Source organism: Choloepus didactylus, chromosome 10, assembly GCF_015220235.1.
Source record: "Choloepus didactylus isolate mChoDid1 chromosome 10, mChoDid1.pri, whole genome shotgun sequence".
Taxonomy (NCBI): domain Eukaryota; kingdom Metazoa; phylum Chordata; class Mammalia; order Pilosa; family Megalonychidae; genus Choloepus; species Choloepus didactylus.
The window spans coordinates 114270109-114288141 of record NC_051316.1 but is presented as its reverse complement, the minus strand read 5'-3'; the positions used below and the strand labels follow the sequence as shown (position 1 = coordinate 114288141).

The 18033-nt window shown below is 36.9% G+C and overlaps 1 protein-coding gene across 1 annotated transcript in view; it reads right to left on the bottom strand.

Annotated features, from left to right (window-relative positions):
* CTNNAL1 (catenin alpha like 1) overlaps positions 1-18033 on the bottom strand; it is a 72036-nt gene that overhangs the window by 21997 nt on the left and 32006 nt on the right. The window contains exons 8-11 of the mRNA XM_037850884.1: positions 16630-16716; positions 10298-10456; positions 8415-8507; positions 4221-4371 (exon numbers count right to left, since the gene is read on the bottom strand). Of these exons, the coding sequence (XP_037706812.1) occupies positions 4221-4371; positions 8415-8507; positions 10298-10456; positions 16630-16716 (490 nt within the window). The remainder of the gene's footprint in view (positions 1-4220; positions 4372-8414; positions 8508-10297; positions 10457-16629; positions 16717-18033) is intronic.

The window sequence follows — 18033 nt, the reverse complement described above, 5'->3', positions numbered from 1 at the left end:
TTCTTACAAATGTCCCGGTAATGTTTACCAGCTGGAATTCTTTTACTTAATGTGTGGGTATTCTGCATTGTGATACTTAATGCAGACACTGACATGAGTAGAAGGTTGTTGATTTAAGGCAAGTTTGAGATCCACTAAAACTAATTATTGTATGTCTGTCCTTCTGGTGGCTGTGGAAGCTTCATATTTTCTTTGGGCATCATTAGACGTCTTAGCTCTTGAAGTACAACTTTAATGCTATATGAATTTTGCCATTTTGCTAAAACTGGTATGCTCCATGCATCCACCATTCCACTAGAATTATTCATTCCATTCATATTAATTTTTGTTACAAATCTAACTGATGGAGGAGTTTCTGGGTATTTAGGTCCGCATTCTACTTTCAGGCTATATATTCTGTTTTCTTAATTTGTCTGTGGAGACCACCATATTCTCCTGCAGCCCAACACAGCCACACACAAGCACAGCGATGTCGTACGTCACGTCCAGGAGCTCGCCGGCCACCCTGCCCCCAGTTTGCCTGTATTTTGTTGAGGGTTCTTGCATCTATATTCATAAGGGAAACTGGTCTGTACTTTTCTTTTCTTGTGCAGTCTTTATCTGGCTTTGGTATCAGGGTAATGCTGGCCTCATAAATGACTTAGGAAGTAATCCCTACTCTTCTATTTTTTGGAAAAGTTGGAGGATTGGTGCTAAATCTTATATAAGTGTTTGGTAGAATTCAGCAGTAACACCATCCAGTCCTGGACTTTTCTTTATTGGGAGGTTTTCAATTACTGATTCAATCTCTTTATTTGTTATAGGTCTGTTGAGATTTTCTATTTCTTCTTGTGTCAGAATATGTAATTTGTATGTTTCTAGGAATTTGTCCATTTCATCTAGGTTTTCTAATTTTTTGGCATGTTACCGTCTTATAATCTTTTTTTATTTCTGTAAGGTCAGTAGTGTCCCCACTTTCAATCCTGATTTTAGTTATTCTTATCTTCTCTTTTTCTTTGTCAGTCTGGCTAAAGTTTTATTTTATTGATCTTTTCAAAGAACCAAATTTTGGTTTTGTTGATTCTATTGTTTTTCTATTCTCTATTTTATTTATCCCTGCTCTAATCTGTACTATTCCTTTCATTCTACCAATTTTGGTTTCAGTTTTCTCTTCTTGTTCTAGTTTCTTTGGGTATAAAGTGAGGTTATTGATTTGTGATCTTTCTTTTTTTAATGTGGTCATTAAAAGCTATACATTTCCCTCTAAATTGAGTCTCTTGTAGACAGCACATCGATGGGTCATGATTTTTCATCCAATCTGCCAATTTCTGCATTTTAATGGAGGAGTTTACTACAATGACATTTAAGGTAACAACTGAGAAGGCAAGATTTACTTCTGCCATTTACTCTTTGTTTTCTATTTGTCTTGTATGTTTTTGTTCCTGTTACTCCATTATTACCCTTGTTCATATGTAGTTGCTTTATTTTAATTTTAGTACACCATTTTGATTTTCTTCTTTCCTTTTCCCTATATTTTAAATTTATTTTCTTTGTGATTACCCTTGTGATTACAACTAACATCTTAACCTAAAAACAACCTAGTCTAACTACCACCAACCTAGTTCCGTAGTATACAAACTGTCTACTCCTGTATCTCTCCATCACTCCCCTTTTGTATTGTTATTATCTCAGATTACATCTTTATATGTAGATTTTAAATATTATTTTACATATTTGCCTAAGTCATGGAGGGGGAAAAAGCAGTTTCGAACTAAAAACTACAGTAATACAGGGTTTTATATTTACCTATGTAGTTACCTTTACCAGTGTTCTTTATTTCTTGTTATGGCTTCAAGTTACTGTCTAGTGTCCTTTTATTTCAGTCTGAAGAACTCCTTTTAGCATTTCTTGTAAGGCAGGTCTTCTGGTAATGAACTCCTTCAGCTTTTGTTCATCTGTAAATATCTTAATTTCTCCTCCATTTTTGAAAGGTAACTTTGCCAGTTATACAACCCTTGGTTGACAGTTTTTTCTTTAAGGACTTTAAATATTCCATCCCACTGTCTTCCTGCCAGTTCAAAAGTTGATTTGGTGGAAGGACCGATTACTGGAGCTTCCTGCTCTGCCACGTTTTCACACTCCTGCCCAGAGCCTGGCTTTTAACTTCTACACACTTCTATCCTTCAACATGAGATTATCACTCATCCCAGGAGAAGGAAGAGATCCTAAGTTGTAAATGATGGAAGAGTGAAAGTTGGGTTTTGTGGGTTTTTTTTTTTTTTCTTTTAAAGAAAGACATTTACTTGTATTTTAGAAAGAAAATTCCTTTTGAAGCCTATCGACCTCTAACAGCTATTTTCTATTCAGTAGTTGGCCCAGGAGTAAAGAAAAGAATAATAGTTAAATGACTGTTATTTTCCTTGGAAGAAAAATGTTATAAATACTTTTTTTATAGAAATAGAAAAGAAAAAAGATAGATCAAAATAATGACAGAAGATTCTAGTTTAGAAATCACAAAGATCCCAGAAACAAAGAAGAATAAGGCTCAGGCCCATGGTCAAAGACGGACTAGAACAAAGAGAGGATCGGGTTCCCAGGGACAAGACAGGAAAGGAGCGCGAACAGTGGTGACTCAGCCATCCCCCAAGTTTCCACGAATAAGAACAAAAACTTATCCAGCACTGATAACAGTGTAAGAGAAACCCATACTAAATCCACTGCTGCTCTGGTAAAGTGAAGAATTGTTTGGCAAAGCTTGGAGCCACAATCTTGTCGGAATAGCTACACTACTAGCAGGGCTTTCCACAGCGCACACAGAACTCTTACAAGATTTTACAGATCTGTCCCAGAAAATTAGAGGGCCTCACCACATCATGGGCTGATGACACCTTATAAAAATGCCAGAAGACAATGTTCCTCTGGCCTTTATCTAAAGACAGGAAGGAGGCACTAAGACACAGTTAGGGGTATCTCCATGCCTACATTCAAAGTTATGTTGACTTCAGGTGGTGCTCAAGAAAGACTTTAAGAGCTGGCAGGAGCTTCTCAATCACTTAGTCTAAAGCCTTCATTACTGAGACAGGACACTCAGGCCGAGAGGGAGGAAGGGCTTGCCTGAGGCCAATTAGAGAAAAGAGCTGAGCCCTGCAGGTGCTCGGGCTCCCCCAGGCCAAGTGTCCTTTTATCACACGATACTACTTCTCTTAGTTCTCTAAATAATCCCGATGGCTAAGTGATCATTCTCCTTTAAATGTGGATTAATTATGTCACTATATCTTTTAATACATGAAACTTGCCCCCAAATAAAAATACATGTAACTATAAATATTTTATCAGAGCATTAAAGAGGTATGTCATTCAGACTAGCTATCATAGAAATCTTTGAATGTAGAAGCATGATAAACATTCATTATACCTGACAAATGATGTTGTATCTTCAAAGTATATCATCTTCTGATCTTTAAGCATATCACCAATGATCCAAAATGGGTATTTTTTTAAAATATGAAATGTCTAAATGTTTATATTTTGTAAATATATATGTCATTTGATGTTATTGAGGCTTTAAGTGATTTCTTTTTTAAAGCATGCTTTGACACTAATAGAAGCCATTTAAAGGGAATATATATATAAACACATAAACATAAATAACAGGACATACTATATACAGGAAATAAATTCCCAGTTGATATTAAAATAAAGAATAAATATAATGCCTCCTGTACATTGTATGGTGCTATTCTACATGTTGTAGAAATACCAGTGAACTTACCCACCACAGGAAATATTCCAAGATTATGTAGTCATCAAGGAAAGAGATTCCATCCAAGTGGAAGGAAAGCAATTCAAAAATCAAACGGCTATATTCATTTCATTATGAAGTTAACAATTAAAGTTAATGACAGAATTATTATATTTTATTACAGCTTTTGTAATAAAACTTAAAAACAATTTAGAAGTTAGAAATATAAAAAGAATTCATTTCAATAGGAAAACTAGAATGCTAATAGTAATTTGAAGAAATCTACTATACCATTGTACAACAAATTTTAGTTCTTAGATACTAAAATAAAGAAGAACAAATAATATTTTCATCACTTTTCTGTGGCAGATTTCTTCCTGTAAAAATAACCCAACTGCGTTATAACAAGATAATTTATTTTGCAACTGAGGCTTGGTATTAAAAACTCAAGAGTTCTATTAGAATTATAATATATTTTAATATATGGACAGTTTCTCACCTCGTCTTCCTTCAAATAAATCACTGATTTCTCTTAGCAGTGTTGACATGTCATTAATTTGGGATTCCCAAGCTTCACAAAATACATCTAGGTTTTCTTTAGCAATTTTACTAGATGGGTGCAATGTCAATGTTTCAGCAGCAGAAATTATCTAAAGAAACACAATATATACAAGTGTGAATTTCAATATCTTAGCTTTCAGAATCACCCTGGAGATCAAACTTAAGTAAATCTGTATTGTAGAGCCATTTTCAAATCAACTCAATAAATGATTATGAATACATTTCCACATACAAGCCCTAGGCTGGACAACATGGAGATACTTAGTAGAATAAAACTTACTGTTCTTATAATCTGACCTACAGATAAATAATATGCATTATTATATATAAGCTTACATTCTGGGAGCGATTATCCAAGGAAAAATATTTAAGCAAAGTTATTTCCATGGCTTAGAAGGTGGCTCAAAGAGTTATGCTCAGATTACAGAGTATACTGGATATGGTACTAGAAGTGGTGGTAGTAGTAGGGACAGCAGCAGCCGTAGTGGTGGTGGTGGTAGTAGTGGTAGTAGTAGTAGTGGAGTGGTGGTAGTAATAGCAGAGAGGGTGGTGATACTAGTGGAGGTCGTGGTGGTGGTAGTAGTGGTGATGTTGGTAGTAGTAGTAGGGATGGTGATAGTAGGAATGGTGGTAGTAGAAGTGGCAGGGTAGAGTACTAGTAGTAGTAGTGAGGTGGTGGTGGTGCTGGTAGCAGTGGTGAGGATAGCAGAAGTGGTGGTAGTAGTGGTGGGGCAGAGTACTAGTGGTAGTAGTAGTGGAGGGGGTAGTAATAGTGTGGTAGTGTTGGTAGTAATACTAGAAGTGGAGAGAATAGTAACAGTGGTGGAGGTGGCAGATGTGGGGGTGGTAGAATCCTAGTAGTAATAGTAGTAGTAGTGGCAGTGGTGGTAGAAGTGGCGGCGTGTGGCTGGGTGAATGAATTCTGTCCATCTGAATGTGGGAGGAAGTGAGGTACACCACATCCGTGCCTGGCCCATCAAAACCTGCCTCACGTTCCTCAGTTCTCTCTCCCTCTCCTCAGTGCAGAGGACCCAGCAGGGATTCCGAGGTCCTTGGGGCTGGTGAGCCTCAGATGGAAGGATCCTGATCAGCAGGAGGAAGAAAGCCATGCCACCAGTCAGGACTTGACGTAAGTGAGAAATACACTCCTTGTGTATTAAGCTGCTGAGATTTGGAGGTTTCAGGTTTTATATGGTGTTAACTAATACATGAATACTAATAAATGTAATACTCTCTAACACAAAGGTCTTGACTGATGTTATTTGTAATAGAGGCAAAAAATGTATAGCTGAGGTGAATCTTTATACAATTTCAAAAGGAATTATACTTTAGCTCCTACCCACCCATCAACCAAACAGAACCTAGTGAAATTTCCTGATTGCCTATTAAATAAACACACACACAAAAAGAGCTGGGAGCCAGGAATTAGAAGTCTAGTTTTGACAGGTACATAATAGCTCATTTCCCTTCCCTTACTTTTTACCTCCAACTCCTGTCAACAGGGGTTGATTCTGTCTAATTTCTAGGATTCACAAATTAGGAATATTATATCAAACATTCAATCAATAAATATTAATTTTATAGCACCCACTATGTGCCCAAACTATGCTAGGTGCTGGGATAAAGTGAAGAAAGAGAAGGTAAAAGAGGTAAAAATCCTCTGCTGTGGAATTTACATACAAGTGGGAGTTAGAAACAATAAACAAGCTTACAATTAACATAATTATAAATAATAATTAGTACTATGAGGGAAATAAATATGATAATGCGATACAGATGCATTAGCATTACTAACGAATGTTACAAATGAAGTTGCTGTTTCATGGAATTCATTACATAGCTCATTCACACACGCGCATATATCCATGGCTAACTTATGGCTATGATTTACCTACTATTTGCCCATGTTCCGGGTGCTGAGGAAACAGATGTGAATGGAAAAGGTAACTTTCCCCTTCTTCATGGGGCTCACATTATAATGGGGGGAGACAGACAGTTAAAAGATGTAAGTAAACTATTAGATATTTTAGAAGGTGATAAATGATCTGTATAAAAATGAAGGGTCAGGGGGATGAGAGTGTGAGGTGGTCCCTGAACAGGTGGCACGTGAACAAAGAATGAAGCGGGTGAGGGCGCCACAGGGAAACCTAGGGAAGGCCGTTTGGGATGAGGTGGGAGCATCTATGATGCACTCGAGGACCAGCAAGTGGGCCAGTATGGCTGGACTGGCGTGAGCAAGAGGAAGGCCTTCAGGAGCCAAATAATGGAGAAGTGTTCACGGACAGGAAGGGACTTAACTCTGAGTGAGAGATGGAGTCACTGGAGAGCTTCTGGAAGATTGACAAGATCACAGCCATGCTGGCTGATATGGTCCCCTTAGGGGTATCAGAACCAAGTATCCATCCTGGGTGAGCACAGTCCCACACAGACGCAGGGCCTGACAGACAGCAGCCTTGTGAGCAGAACAAGGCTCCCCTCCTTCAGGCAAGGGGAGCACGTGGCTTGTCAGTGGAGTCTGGGCTGGATTCCAGTGCTGCTGCCCTCTCAACCAGGGGCCTTTGTACAGTGCGCAAACTGATCATCTGCGCCCTGGAGAGGATCTAACATTTTAAAGAAATATAAAAGTGATATTGCTAAAGGAGAGATATACAGAAATAAGTATAAACTAGCCCTCAGGCACGCTCTATTTCCCTAAGTTATTTTTATGTGAGACAGATGGCAAAGACTAGGAGTAAAAGCTGAGGCTACAGGAATAGAAAAAACTTCTCAAGTTACAAAAGTTAACAATGGATTGTATCAGTGTCTGTGGAAGAAAGTATGGTTATTCCTAATATTTCTGCTGCAATAAAAACAGTAAGCCAAGAATTGTGAGCACATAGGAAGTGGGGCCTGAGAATAAGAACCAAGAACTGATTGCATATGGCAGGAGAGTCAAACCCTCCAGTTCTAATAAGATACATTTGTAGCCAAGGCAAGTAGGGCGACTCCCATCTGGATGAGAAATACTGAAGCAGGGGTTTCTCCCAAGAAACAAAGTTTCTCTAGTTATATTGAAGTGTTCACCAGATGATCAGTGCTGAGGTTCTCTCATATAGTTCCTGCTTTTGGGATAAACCTTTGACAGTTGCATGCAGTCATCCCTTCAACATCCAGCATGGTTCTGGGGGGCACACAGCACCACAGCTCAAAGACACTGTTCTCACCCATACGTCAAAGACCCAGGGCTCAACATCTACCATCCAAAATTGCAGTTCAGGAGTAAATCTTTTTCCAGCTGACCATAAAAAAATGAAACAAGAAGAACTGGTAAACTGTCTTTTGGAGCTTAGACCAAAAAAGGAAAAAAAAAAAAAAAAAAAAGGAAGTTCTGTCCTTCACATTTTTCCTTAGGCCATCCTAACAGTGACAGTATTAAAAGGAATGTCACTTTTTAAGAGGCTTCTGAAAATTATAAAGACAAAGTAATATTACAGGAAATTCAGAAAAGCACTCACAGTCCTTCCAAATGAACACAAGGACGTTCATTGCTGCATTTTCCCCCGGTCATTTTCATATGTAAACATGTTTTATATAGTAGCAATGACAGTATAAACACAAATCTGTATCCTGCTTTTTTTCACTTAACATTTTAGGACATTCGTCCATGCTGTCAATTCTGGTTATCACAATTATTATTTTAAAGTCATAATGTATTATTTCCCTAATTTAGGGTATTTTGCTTCCAATTGCATCAATTAAATAATGTAACAAACATCTTTTTTTAGATTATTTTTATTTCCTTATGTCCTTAAGAATTACTGCATCAAAACACGAATATTTTAATGGCTTGTTAAATAATGACATTACTTTCCAGAAGTGTGTAACAACCAGCATTGTAAAACACTTCATCTAACGTACATATAGCCTAGGGAATCAATTAAATGGCCTAATTTGCAGTTTGGCAGACGTTCCCATAATCCAATGGAATGTCAGCCAACTTTGGCAAAGTGCCAAGGAAAATTCCATTATCTTTGTTCCTCTCAGGAGATTTGGCCTCTAGTTATGCAGAACCATTTACACTTTCCTTCCACACAATTTGTTATGGCACTCAGCAAGACATAACATAGAAGGAATAATTTGCTGTTGCTCTTACCTGCTGGCCAGTCACCTGAAATGTCTCCTCTGCATGTGCACAGGTTATCTCAAGAGGTTCTGTCCCAGATACATGTCGCAACAATCGACAGGTCTATGAGAAAACATTTCTATAGTTCAACTTTCACATTCTCATTCTTCACAAAACATAGAATCATTTTATTAATATTTAAGAAAATAAAACTTTACAAACAAAATGTATGAAACCCGCTGAAAATAAATTTGCACATTACTGAGAAGACGATTATACTACTATATTGATCATCAACAGATTCCCTAGGAATAAACAAGGGTAGAGCATATTGTTTCTACTCTCTACCCAATACGGTATCACAGTGTATTAGAACCAGAAGGAATCTTCGAAAAGGATGTAGTTGTGCCCACGTATTTTATATAAGAAGAAACTTGGTTCACAGAATGACTTGCCCAAGGTATCACAGCTGAACTATGTCAGAGTTACTAAAGCTATACCTTCTTTCTATCAACAAGTAACACTTCCCCTCTTGGTCAATTAATTAAGCACTACCTTTCAGTGGAGATAAACCCGGATAAGGGTAATGAGTAGAGAGCCTATATCAGAGCCATTTATTGAAAATCTTGAGGATTAAAACAGAAAATTAGAGGGATTTTTTTGTTCACTTTTTAAAAGATTTGCTGCAAGATTCCTTTAATTAGCAAGTTTCCCTACAGTCAGAATATTTGGTTAATAAACACAACAACATCAAATCTATCAAATAAAGGAGATGGACCTACAGTCATTTAAGATTGCTTCCTAGCAGTTTTCAAGCTGCTATGTAAAGAGATCAAGGAGAAGAAGCTAGTACAACTGGTCTACATGGTTGCTTCTAACCAGGAGTCTTTGAGGTTCCGTGAGCAGGGTGTATCAGACAATGTAAAGAAACTTAGATGGTTCATATCTGTGCATTTATATACATGTTGGCTAGGATACACATTATATATACAAGGTATACATAGGTTATCTTTTTTCTTTTTACTAGCAGATGTCTGAAATTTTCTATAAGTAGAAGGCTTAGACTATCAATTAATTAGCCACAATGAAATAAAAATAAAAGTGGTAGGTCTGAATGGCTAAGCATGAGTAATACATAACAGAGATTTGGGCAGAACAGGAGAGGGTCAGAGAAGGGATAGTGGGCTGCATGTCTTCTCTTTGTCCCTCTGTGTCCACTTTCCCCGCTTCTCAAACCCTGGGAGGCTAACCTGTGTGGTCCACCTCTGCATTGGGCCAGTGGGAAGCCCTAGCAATAGCTCAGCAGGGATGAGGAGAGGAAGGGCCTTTTTTCCCATTATCCTTCCTTACAGGGTCACCTTGAACTGCCCACGTGCCTAGCCCTAAAATCGCTGCCTCTCCAGGCCGTTCTCTCTGAAAGGCTCTCTCCCTTCCAGGTTCCAGTAACTGCTGTTAATTTGGGCCTCGGGGTGGCCCAGCTCTGCCAGCTCCAGTCACTTCACTCTCGCTCATGGTCCCCCCACACCCTGCCTATGCATTTGCAGATAGCTCCTTTATTAAACCCTCCTAAAGTATCCTAATGTGCACGTGCCCTCTCCTTCTTGAGCCCCTGACTGAGTCAAACAGAAACGTCATTCATTGTACCCCCACTGATCTACTCCAAGGTCTAATCTCTCTGAGAGGATAAAAAAAGAAAACGAAGACGTACATTTGTGTATTCTAGGGTTTTTTTTAATTTTGTTTTGTTTTAGAGGCCAGATTGCTGTAAGAACAGCATGGCTAGACCAAAAGAAAGAGACAGAAAATACTCATGAGGTAAATTAACCAAACATGATACTCTTGTTAATATTCCCTCATGACAGTACAGCTATCACTGAATCACAATTTCTTTAGCAAGAAAACCTGTTACTCACCTCGACAAGCTGCTCTTTCTGTTCAGAGAGTTTACAGGCATATTCAGCCAAAGCATCTAAATTTCCTTCTACTCCAGTAAGTTTTAATGCTTTTAAAGCCACATGATCAGCATGGTATTTTAATAGATCTGCTGCCCGCTGTGTTGCTGTACTATGAAGCTGCAGAGATCGAGGGTAAGGGATGATGAAGGGAAGAAAACAATAAGGTTTTGTGATCAAGCACCTCACAAGTAATTTAAAAACCAAAGGGTAGAAACCTCAAAGCAGCCCTACTCCACCCATTGAAGGGAAAGTGTAAGTTCCCTGTGGTAATGGGGGAAGCTGGGTAACACTGGGGAGCCAGGGATGATGTCTAAGCATCTTTTGACTCCTCCAGTGTGGGCAGAAATGCTGTGTGTAGGTGAACTGATCATCCAGTGGCAAAGTAGCCACATCCCTTTTTCTTCCTCCAACAACCAGCTCTTCCCACACAGCTTCTCTCTCAGTGAAAAAGGTGCTGCTACTCTTTAAGCTGGTGAGGAATGGCACAGATTTAGTCAGAAGGCTCAGAGGAAAATCATATAGCAGTTCCAGGTCAAGAGCAGGTTTTTTGAAAATATTAAGTGTGAAACTCAGTCAATCAGGTATTCCACAGAAGTTTATAAACACCTCCATCATGAAGATATCGTACTAGAGGCTGGAGGTGCGTGATAAATAGGACACAGCCCCTTCCCTGGGGGGGGTACAGTCTATCTATAGTTGCTATCTAGAACTTCACTTTCAGAAGAAAAAAAAATTGGCCCTATGAACAAACTGAGTCTCAAGTGAAACGATAGCTAAAAGGGTAACAAAGACCCTGAGGTTTTATTTGACTTTAGGTGGAATGGATTCTAAACACGGCTCACTCTACTGGAAAACTCTGAGCACTATTAACTCCAAAGTCTTTTTTTCTCCTTATCCTGCCTTTACAAAAAATAATGATGTGACAGATTATTTTGGGGTTCTCCAGAAAGAGATCATTGTTAATAATATTGTCCTAAGGAAAACAGGACTTCTGCCTTTTAGAATGGAGTCATTTTTTTTTTCCTGGAAGTAATCCAATAGCAATTCAATTTAAAAAGGGAGCAGGACTTTCTACAAAATTAACAATAGGGTAGTCTGCATTCATGCAATCAACTGAGAACAATCACAGTCAGAAACAAAGACATTAGAATACACTTTCCTTTGGAAACTTAATGTCACATAAGAATTTTTTTTCAAGAATTTTTTTCTGATATTTCAGCATTTTAAAAAACTTTTTATTTTGAAATAATATCAAACTTACAGGACAGTTATAAAAATAATACAAACCTCATTAAAAACTCCAACATATCCCCACCTTCCAGATACCCAGATCCACCAATTTTAACATTTTGCCACATTTGCCATATCTTTCTTTCCCTTTCTTTCTTTCTTTGTATGTATGCATGTATCTATCTATCTACCTACTAGGTATATTTTCTGATCATTTGAGAGCAGATTGCACACACCATACTTTGAACACACAATACTTCCACATACATTTCCTATGAACAAGTGTATTTACTTATGTTATCAGTAGTTATAAAGTTATAAAGTTCAAGGAATTTCATGCTGATGTAAAGATTACATTCTGTATCTAATTTTTTCTTATGCCCCAATAATATTCTTTTGAGCCTTTCTCCTCCATTCTTAGATTTCACACAGTATCCTCTATTGCATTGAATTGTCATTATCTCTTCAGTTTTTCTTTCTTACATTTTAATTGCAGAAACATATATACAACATAAATCTCCATCCCAACTCCTCTCAAGCATACTATTCAGTGGAATTAATCACATTCACAATGTTTCAGTATCCTTACCACCATTACTAGAACGTTCCTTTCACCCCAAACAGAAACCCCACACTTACTTCACATTAACTCCCAATTGTCCCTGCTCCTCACCCCTGGTAACCTGTATGCTACTTTTTGTCTCTATTTTATTGCACATTCTCTGATATTTTCTTTGTGGTTAAAATAGGGCTTAAATTTAACAACTTCAGTAGCATGCCACCTAAGAATTTAAAATAATTTTTAAACCATCAGAGCCTTAGTATCTAGTACCAGTCCTTTATTTTACAGACTACAAAACAGGTCCATAGAGATTGAATGACTTGCCCAAGGTCACGTTAAATTTACAAATGCCTCTGGAGACCACATGTTTAACAACCCTAAGGGAGGACGGGGGAACAAACATTTAATAAGTTTCTGTTCTGTGCAATGTACTGACAGCAGCTATATATACATTATCTCCTCTAACCCTTATAAAAATTATTCTTCGTTGCTGTTGTTATACCCAGTACAAGAGGTAAGGAAAATGAAGCATTACCAATGCCCATGATAGAAATAATTGATAAGGAGTTTATGCTTTACTTATACTCACGGCTTTAACAATCATTAAAGTTGAATAGGCTGGAAAAATGAGTAGGCTTTTTTTAAGCCATAAAAGCATATCTTTCTATATGTAACTGGACATTAAAATGGAGGTCTCAGTAGAGGATTAAGTATCAAGGTGTGAACAGATCACCATGTAATAAGCTATCAAAGAAACATCCAAAACCCAATTTCATGCCCTTGAGCCCTGACCTCTTCAAATTTATAAAAGATTTATATAAGAAATTGGAGATAAGGGAGAAAAGAGGTTTTGTGAGGAGGAACTGTTTGGAAAGCCAAAGCAGTGCTCCACGGGTCCCACCTCCAGGCATACCCCAAGGTGAAAGGGTGGAGGGAGCAAGGACCCCTGGGATATAGATTAGGGGGACACAAAAGGGGAGCCTCTGAAGAACCCACAAAAGCATCCATGAGAAAGTCAGCTTTCAACATCTGCTGGGCCCAAAGCCATCTTACAAGGACACCAGTCATTAAGAACTTCCCGCCTCTCCTCTCACTTCTCTCAGCACCACAACATGCAGCTAGATAAAAAGGAGACCAGGGGAATGAAGGGAGTTAAAAAGAGAAGACAACCACACATTCCCCAAAAGCCCTAGGTGGGGCTAGAGGAGTGGAGAAGAGGGGAGAATCTACAACTGAACGACTGCAATTGTCTACATATTGAAGCAAGCATTCTAATATTTGAACTGAGATTGTGTTTTATGACTCAGAGCAGGGATTGGCAAACTTCACCTGTAAAGGGCCAGATAGTAAATATTTTAGGCTTTTCAGGCTACAACTCTGCTACGATAGCACAAAAAGCAACCATAGACCATATGTAAACAAACAGGCATGGCTGTGGCCCCCAAAATACTCTGCTTACCAAAACAGGCAGTCCAGCCTTAGTTTGCCAACCCCTGACTTGAAGTGACCATAGGACTTTCAACTGCCTGGGGGTGACTGAGTAAGTCATAGGATGACCGGGTTTTCATTCAGGGAATTTCAACCAAAAGAACATTTTGAGGCATGACATATATACAACAAAATGTACCCATTTTGATGAGTTTTGACAAATACACACATCCATGTAACCACAGTCAACATTTAGAACATTTCCGTCTTCCCAAAGAGCTCTCCCAACCACCTTTCTAATAAAACCCCCCAATCTCTGACCCTCGGCAGTCACTGATCTGATTTTTGTCACAATACATTAGTTTTGCCTTTTTTTAGAATTTCTTATAAATGAAATCATGGAGTATATATTCTTCTGTGTCTGGTTCTTCCACCCAGTAAAATGTTCTAGCAACTCATCCATATTGTGTGCTTCAATATTGTTCCTTTTTACTGCTGAGCAGTATTTATGCTTATATCAAAATTTACTTATCAATTCATTTGTTTATGGGAATTTGGATTGTTTCCAGTTTGGGATATCAGGAATAAAGCAGCTATGAACATTCGTGCCTTTCTGGGTCTATGTTTTCATTTCTCCTGGGTAAACACCTACATGTGGCTGGGTCATATGGTAGGCGTAGGTATAATTTTATAATAAACTACCAACTGTTTTCTGAAAAGATTATATCATTTCTCATCAGCAGTGTTCCAGTTGTTCCACATCTTCCCCAAACCATTTCAGTCTTTTTAATTTTTTAACTATTCTAGTGGGTGTGTAGTTGTATCACACTGTGGTTTTAATTTACATTTCTCCAATGACTAGTGATGTTGAGCATTTTTTCATTTGCTTTTTGGCCATTTGTACATCTTCTTTAGTAAAGTATTCAAATCCTTTTCCCATTTTTAAATTGTGTTGTCTTCGTACTGTTAAGTTGTAAAAGTCCTTTATATATTCTATAATAGTCTATTATCAGATCTATGTTTTGCAAATATTTTCTCTCAGTCTGTGGTTTGCCTTTTCATTTTCTTAATAGTATCTTTTGGAGAGTATTTTTAAAAATATTTTGATGAAGTCCATTTTATCATTTTTTTCTTTTATAGTTTGTTTTTTTTATGGCCTAAAAAACCTTCGCCCACCCCAAAGTCATAAAAATTTTGTTTTCTTCCAGAAATTTTATACTTTAGCTTTTCATTTTATTCTTTCATTTAGAGTTAATTTTTGTGTATGGTGTGAAGGATCAAAGTCCACTTTTTTCCATACAGATAACAAATTGTTCCAGCATCATTTGTTGAAAACACTATCTTTCCCAATTGAATTACCTTGGTAGCTTCATCAAAAATCAACTGACCATATATGTGTGAGTCTATTTCTGGACTCCCTCTTCTGTTCTATTGATCTATGCTTATCCTGATGAAAAAGACACTGTCTTGATTACTGTAGCTTTATAATAAGTCTTGAAATCAGGTAGTGTGAGTCCTCCAACTTTATTCTTTTTCAAATTCATGTTAGCTATTCTAGGTCCTTTGCATTTTCACAGAAATTTTAGAATCAGTTTGTTAATTTCTACACAAATCTTATTGGGATTTTGGTTAGAATCCAAGCTATAGATTAATTTAGGGAGAACTGACATCCTAACAATATTGAGTATTCCAATGCTTGAATATGGAATATTTCTCCATTTATTTAGGTCTTCTTTTATTCCATGCAACAGTGTTTGGTAGTGCATGGGTCTTAGACATGTTTTGTTAAATTTATCTGTAAGTTATTTCATATTTTTGATGCTCTTATAAAGATTATTGTTTTCTAGTAAGTTTTTGCTGGTATACAGAAATAAAATTGATATTGCATCTTGACCCTGTTTCCTACGAACTTGCTAATTCCCCTTTTCTGGTAGCTTTTTGGTAGATTCCACATGACATTTTACATAATGATCATGTCATCTGCAAATAAAGATACTTTTACTGCTTCCTTTCCAAAATGTATGCCATTTTTTTCTTTTTCTAGCCTTATTGCATTGGCTCAGACCTCTAGTACCATGTTAAATAGAAGTGATGAGAGTAAACATTTTTGCCATTTCCAATCTTGGGAGGAGAGCATTTAGACTTTCACCATTAAGTATTATTCAATGAATAAAGGTTAAAGGGACAGTGAGAGACAAAAATGAAAGCTGAATTTTTTTCAACCCTCTGAGTAACGCTTTTTCAACATGCCATTTCCTGACTTAACGGCCATCCTTTAAAGAGCCAACCCAAATTCACCCGCCCATATTCATCTCCCAGGATGATTTCAACAACCCTATTTTGGGATTGATATGTGAGTTTATTGCTTGCACAGTACTTACACAGCAGTGAGAGAGCAAATAATTGTTCATCTTCTGAAAAAAACCCTAATGGATTTACAGTAAATTAAACATTCGGTAAGTTCAATAGAAATTAAACAACAAACCTCAAACAGATCTAATATAAACATATTTTTCTTCTAATATACATGTATTTGTTTTTTCATGATATCCTATTTATTAATGAGGAAAAATCCAAAGTTTCTGCTGTAGGCAAAAAGTGGTGTTCTCTAAGATAGCCATTCTCACCATTTTTAACCATGATATCCACATGCTCATATAGTTTTATAGGCAGAGATTAGGTTCTGTGTTATTCTTTAGCTTTAAAACTGCCTTTTTTGGGTCCAACCTAAGAGAACATATAGGAATGCAAGTGAAAGCATTGATATCATAGGGAAATTTCTGAACCTTATCTAATTTTTAAAATAAAATATTCCTAAACTTCAATAATTTTACAAGTTAAGAAATTATTTGTAAAAGACATTATCACTGATGGTAACACACCAATGTTTCATGACAAAGAATCTCCAATAAAAGCTTAGAGAAAAGCTGGCTTCAAAATAACCAGATTCAAGGAAAAATTTTGAAGCCATTTTCTGGGCACAGGGACATATATTAACATATTGCTTTCAAACCATAAACATGAAAATTAGCAAGGAACCAAGAGAGGTTAGATTTCAATCTATACTTACTTCTTTCTTAAGTTCATTGAGGCTGTGACTGATTTTCAATATAGTGAGTTCCAGTTCTTCAGCAATACTTTTTGTTTTCTTGCTTTGCTAAAAATTTTGAAAAGCATACATTTAATGTCACTTCATCTTTCTCATCTGGTAATTCCAATTTTACTTGAACTATAAATAATGACAAACTTTTAATATCACTATGCAAACTGTAAGTAGATTTTACAAATTTACCTGTTTATGTTTAGAGTAGAAAATACTATTTTAGTTATTTAATTTTATTTTTTCACTCTTTAACTATGAACAGATAAATTTTTTAAATCTACTTTTTCTTAAATAAATTCATTGTGTCTAAAACTAATCTATTTTAATGTTCTGCCTGGAATGTGGGCACTCTTCACTCTTAACCTAGTTCAAAATTAAAATCCTGTTCATTTTCAAGTCCTAACATAAATGTCTTTTTCTAAGTAAGGCCGTCTGAGATCACCCCAGACTAGACCCTTTTCTTACCCACCCTAAGCTTTTAAGTAACCACTCTAGCCTGTAATTACATACTTATTTGATTGCTTTTCTTGTTTAAAGTCTGTCTTCCCACTAGACCTATAAGCTCCAGAATGCCGGGACCATGTCTATTAGCTCAACACTAAATCCACAGTACCCAGCAGTAGTCAGTGGTCAACTCTTTGAATGAATAAATCAAAGTTCAATGTCCAATAATTTCGTAAAGACCTCTTGGTCCCTCTTCCTAAATATAAATTCATCCTCTTTAAAACCCCTCAAGCATATGATCTATATCTTCTTTTAGAGCACTCAGGAAGTTTTGTGAACTTGTCTTAGCCCTTCCCACATTTTTTTAGATTGTAAAATTCTTACAGGCAAAGATTTTATCTTATTTATCTTTATATTTCTAGTGTCTGGCATATAAACAACAACTCAGTAACTACTGAAAAAAAAAACGAATGAATGAGAAACACATCTGGCATGCAGAATCAGAGACTTGAGTGCTTGTAAAATACGTGAGAAGTGAAAATTTCATATTTAAGTATTAAGAGAATTGGATTCCCAATGCAGAGAACATTTCATCACAAGAAATTCTTTACATTGAATGTTGGGCTGAAAAAATTCAACACTGAAGCAATCTACAACTCAGATTAGATACCCCAAAGATAATTCACACTAAACACAAAATGTTGCTCATATGCCTCATCTCTCTATGCTAAGGCAAGTTTCCCTGCTAATATGAGCATCTGCACTATTCTGATGCCAAGAAAATAGCAGAGAAATGTGTGAGTCATAGCTACTTTTCATCCATAAATCAACCTATTTATAAGGAAATACACTGCTGCTTCTTTCTTCAAAGAAAGCTTTATTCACCCTTCTTTTCTAACCCTACTGCCAAACTTTAGGCTCATGACT